Source organism: Austrofundulus limnaeus, unplaced genomic scaffold (genome assembly GCF_001266775.1).
Source record: "Austrofundulus limnaeus strain Quisiro unplaced genomic scaffold, Austrofundulus_limnaeus-1.0 Scaffold219, whole genome shotgun sequence".
NCBI classification, from domain to species: Eukaryota; Metazoa; Chordata; class Actinopteri; order Cyprinodontiformes; family Rivulidae; genus Austrofundulus; species Austrofundulus limnaeus.
Window position 1 is genome coordinate 762,963 of NW_013952621.1, and position 5,652 is coordinate 768,614.

At 39.1% G+C, this 5,652-nt stretch overlaps 1 protein-coding gene across 1 annotated transcript in view; it reads right to left on the bottom strand.

Moving 5' to 3' along the window:
• Window positions 1–150: 150 nt before the first annotated feature.
• The window catches only part of stag2b (STAG2 cohesin complex component b), a gene marked incomplete at its 3' end in the record, with an annotated part of 33,160 nt that continues 27,658 nt past the window's right edge, over window positions 151–5,652 (bottom strand). The window contains 5 exon segments of the mRNA XM_014019388.1: window positions 151–228; window positions 1,592–1,721; window positions 1,795–1,902; window positions 3,151–3,373; window positions 5,387–5,613. Of these exon segments, the coding sequence (XP_013874842.1) occupies window positions 151–228; window positions 1,592–1,721; window positions 1,795–1,902; window positions 3,151–3,373; window positions 5,387–5,613 (766 nt within the window).

The window sequence follows — 5,652 nt, forward strand, 5'->3', positions numbered from 1 at the left end:
TATATATGAAGGTGAGTTATGCCAATTTATGTTTGTATCGAAGAAGTAGCCCTTGGTGTTACTCGGTACTCCAAAAGTAGCTCTCAGTCTCCAAGTTTGGTGACCCCTGGTCTAACGTGTGATTGAGTATAAATCCTTCCAGCTTCTTACCGACTCATCCATGATGGAAGCGGGGTCGAAGTAGTCTGGCTTGAGTTCAGATCTCTCGCGGCGGTTTTTCGAAGGAGGCTGGAGAAAAAAAATTAATAAATAAAAATAAGTACATGAAAACTCCTGCTCAGCTAATAAGTCATATTTGGGTCACATAAGAACCAATGTGGAGCCACAGTCTGATGATAGTTACTATCTGAAACATTTGTGACAGTACACCACTGTGCACCGTCTTCAGGGTTTGACAAATACCACTCCCCGACTGCCTGCGACACGTAAAATATAAATTCAGGCAGGTCTATGTGTCGCAATCCCTGCCCAACCAGGGACGTAAACTATGTCTTTCATTTTTTTTATAATATATGGACATTTAATTGAAAAATACTGAAATGAAGATATATAGTATTTTAAAATGTGCAGATCATGTAAATCATACGACCCTCAAAGCTGAGCATACAACAGCAGCAGCAGTTTCTATATTTTCTTGTAAATAGCTGAAATACTGTGTTGTGGGGGATAAATCCTCTTATGGTAATTTCTCCCTCTCTGATGCTGTGTCGCTCAGAGTGAAATATTAACAACCATAGATTTTTTCATACCCGAATAAAGAAATTTAAAAAAAAATTTTCTTAACTGTGGAAATGAAAAAAAGATGTGGGTGTTCACTTGCTCATAAAACCGTCTTGCTAATTTAACAATAAGCTTCTACTACGGTTGAGCAGCCAATCATTTTCAGCAACATGTGGACATTTGCACAGTATGGCAGGCTGTTTTAACATAAAATTGGCTGCACCACACTTACACTCCAGATATCTGAAATTGCATTATGACTAAATGACATTTTGACTAGTATAAATGATGTTTACCTTCAATTTGTATACAGTCTCCAATTTAAGATTGATTTTTATATACGATATCTGTTAGCGTGTTCAAATTCAAGACTGTATTCTTTAGGTAAATTTTACTGATTGCCACTTTATAATGTTTTTGAATGTTTTTGTTCAGGGTCTTGAGATGACACTTAAATTGGTGTTAAACCTAAATGAATGGGTCACGTTATTTATTTCAAACTACATTTTTATAGGCTCCCTCTGACCCATTGTAATAAATAAAACTGCTGTTTCCTAACTGACTTTATGATGTAAAAAAAAGTAAATTTATTTGCAGTAATTCAATTCAAAAATACTTTATTGATCCCAGAAATTAGATGTTGTTATAACTCATTTAACTAAAGACTTATTGTAGATGCTGATGTTTGTGGGCAGGAAAGGTTTTCTATAGTGGTCTGTGTTACAACAAAATTGAAGAAGCCTCCAACTGAAGAGACACCGTTTTTCTGACAGTCTGATGAAGAGGATGGTCAGGGTTTGTCCACAATGTTCTTGATTTTATGTAAACAAACTTCAGTAAATTCTTGAACAACTCTTCATGCGTTTCTCACCAGATCAATATCCATGGTGTCGAAGTCCATGCCTTCATTGAGGTCATCCATGCGACCCTCGGACGACATCATCACATCCTCCACGATCGGCTCTTCGTCTTCCTCCATAAGCCCGGTGCCGCGACGACTGCTGGGGAGACGGTTAATTAGTTACCTGAGAGTGATGAGCGCTGCAGCTGTGCGCAGGTGAGTTTGGGTCTTACATAGCGTGCTGCAGATTGGTCCTGAGCTTGGCGTAGTTCATGGCTCTTTCTTGCTGCTGGCGTGCCTCTTCTTGCTGCCTCTGCGCCAGCATCCACGTCACCTGTGAACTACACACACACAAACAGGAACGCATCCATCAGAGTGTTTGTCATCCACATGTTCCTGCTGTTTTAACTGGAAACCATAGGAAATATGTGAGATATGGTTAAATCTCCCACTGGCCCGGTGCCTTTAAAAAGCATGGGTGAATAAATAAAGGAGTCAGTCGGTGTCCCAGCAGAGCCAACACTTGGCAGCCTGTTAAATACAAACATTCTGCAACCATTTGCCCTCCAAATTAAAAGCATGCAAATGGGAAATTACACTGAACTCAATCCTAATGCATTTTGGCTCAATTCTGTTGGACCCATTCTGGGAATAAAAAGCAAAGATATATAAAAATAATAATAATAAATGGACTGAGTTGTGGTCCTGGATATGAGCCTGGATATATTAATAAAATCTTGTGGTGTAAAGCATGAAGCTGCTCCAACATGAATATGAAAATTCTAGGTGAGCAAAGCAAACAGAAGCGAGTTGAAATCTGACGACTGAGCGCTGTGAGCTCCTTTCATACGCTGAACTTTTGATCCTGAGGCAGCTGGTCAAGTTTGGGTTCTGCAGCCCCACTTGGAAGCAGCAGTACACATCACAGCGCTCCCTCAGCTCCAGGCCTGCTTCCACAACCATGAGCCTTTACTCTGCTCACTCTTATTCACCATCAATCCTGGATTATTTCATTAGATAAAGAAAAACACAAAGTGACGGCTTTAAACTGAGGCGAGTGGTGCCAATACAACAGCAGCTAAACTGAAGGATCATTTTTAACTCTGTTTAAAAGCCTGTGATGCTGTAGAGAACATGGGTGGAGGTTTAGAGTAGAAAAGAAAACCAACTAATTAGCATCATTGCTAAATGCTTCGACCTACAGAGCATGCTGTCATCAGCCAGGCTGACGTGTGGAACAAGAACCTTTTATATTAAAAGCACTTCTTTTAACATTTAGATTGACTTGTATTGACTGTTGCAGCCTCATTAAAACATACTCTATGTATTAMTTTTCTRTTACGTTAACATTAAKTTAATAAAAATACATAATGTCCTAAAYTGATTTGTACAATTTGCAAGTAAATCACGTCTAATACCCATACTTTAYTGTGGTCTGGTCTACTACTGTGTTTACTGAAGAGTTATGCATTTCATGYCAAAGCAAGTATTCCTAATGTTTTATTCAAACCTACATGTACTGCACTTTGAGTCCATTACTACGTAYGTTACTGAACTTKAACCTGAATACCAGATTGAGAGGCACATACTTGTAATCCATGGGTGTCTGGTGGTGCTGAGGCGTCTGTTGATGGTGTTGTGGGTGTTGGTGGGGCTGTGGCTGCTCGTGAGGAAGAGGGTAGACCCCCATGTAGCTGTCTTCACGACCCCTCTTAGGGTCTCGCATGGCAGTGGAGGTGAGATGGGGTGAGGGCAACATGACGGGGGTCTGAATGCTTTGCTGCCAAGCCTCAACGACGCTGCTGCTCTCCTCTGGAAAAACAAGAAAAAGGTCCCGGTGATTATTGTTCACTGATATCTAGGGTTGGGCATAATCGTACAGTGTGCAGTTAATCATCAGAAAAACAATAATCTATTATATTTTGGCACTTGACGGTTAATACAATTAATGCCACCAGGCAGACTGACTGCAGGTTTCCCTGGTCAGTCCGCTCGGTTTTCCAAATACGACAAACCTTTTAAAAAAATAGTTCTGTAATTTATTTATCATAACTCCGGATTTACTTGGTCTATCAACACAATAAAAAACTGATATATAGCCTGGAGTCTGTACTTTTTACACAATTTGGAACAGATTTTTTATGAAGAACAAATCTTTCCCAATAGAGTGATTTAAGTAGTCATGTGACTAGGATATGAGGGTGTCCAGGGAATCCAGAGACTCATCAAATAAACCGTTATCGGCTAAATACCACAATTAATCGTGATTATTTTTATTTATTTTTTGCCAATATTTCCCTATTGATAACAGGGGTTTTTAAACTGTGGGGCGGTTATCATTAAATTGGGATGCTAACGGTTCAGAGGTGACCTGTTGTGTGCAAGAGGAAAAAGTGACGTCACACACAGCGAGCATTGTTTGAGGAAGTAATCTCACATGCTACACGTGTTAGCATGTGAGATTATAAAGTTCTGACCTGCTTGTCAGGTCCAGTGTTTATAATAATGTGAACGCTTCATAGCATTCACACTATTGAGATCATTTTTTCCTACATTTCTCGGCATCTAACTCGTTCCACAATTTTTGTGCTATTTGAACAAATCATATATCAAAAGTGGGGTGCTATGACTTTTGGTATTTCAGCTATTTATACATTTTTAGCTATTTCACATTTTTAGCCACCTTTTTTTCCATAGAAAATTAATGGAGCTGTTTTCAACATCCTTAAACTCCTTTAAAATGTTTCCAAATCTTTACAGCACTTTACACATGTTGTTCTGTTTATGCTCTTTTTTGCCTTTCTGTGCTAATTTTGACTACTTCTTGTTTTACTAGTTTTTGCTTTTTTCTTCTGTTTCAGCTAAAATTCTGCTTTTTTCTATTCTTTTGCTTTTATCTACTTTTTTGTGCTTTTAACTGCTACCTTGTGCTTTTCAGGCTTCTTACAGATGTTTTCTGCTACTATTTGTTGAAATTTTAGCTGTGAATGTTTAGCTGCTATTAGCTAAAGTTAGCTTTTCTAAACTAAATACACATTGTTTGTAGCTATTACAATTTTTTCAACTGAGTTCAGCAAACTTGTGCTCCTTATGCTTCCTTGTGCTAATTAAAACATTTCCAGCCACGTTTTAGCTGTTATACTGAAAATTTCAGCTGTTTTAGCTGTTTTACTACAAATTATCACTTTTATGTAATTTTATGATTTTTTTTCCTGTTCTAGCTATTTTCCAACTATTTTATGCTACTTTAGCTATAGATCTGCTTCTATCTGCTATTCTTCTGCTTTTTTCTACTTTTTCTGCTTTTTTCTGCTACCTATTGCTATTTATGCTTCTTAGATGTTTTCAGCTATATTCAGCTATTTTAGCTCTTAGCTTTTAGCTGTTTTCAACTAGATCTGTGCTCCTTTTTACTGTTTTTCTGAAAAGTTTGGCTTTTTTGCTTCTTTCAGCTTTCAAAGTGATCTCACATTAACCCTTTTCATATTAAATATTTTCAGCTCAGTTTAAGCAGCTTTCAGCTAAAGTTTTAAGGAAGAAGCATTCACACTAGTATTTTTGCAGGGAATGCAATTTCTCTAGTTATTCTTGCCTCTTGATGGATTTTCCTGCGCAGGTAAAATAAACTCAATATCGGTCCCATCACGTTAGCATCCACATGACCTGACACTAACTTAGCATCATCTGTTAGTTAGCACCCTTATTAATACACGGATCGAGCTGCTCAAGCGATCACAGTGACTTTACGTAAGAGATGAAATGAGACATGAGCGTTCAGAGTCGCTTTGTAAAACATCTGATACGTGTCAGATCTGGGCGTCATACCCTCTGGTAGTTTCCGCTTTTCCGCCGACGTTCCGGCTGTAGCCAAAGGAGGTTTAGCCTTCTTGGAGCGAACAGAGGAGCCTCGGCTTGAGTAGCCGCTCATCACAGACATGGTGTCGTCGTCACCGCCGGCCTGCAGGGAGTTTCTGTAGGAGATCAGGGGAAGCCAGCAGTCCTCTCGCTGCAGTGCCATCTGGAACGTCATGAAGCACTCCAGGTACATGTGGCTGATGAGGGGAGGGAAGTCACACAGATGAAATGGAATC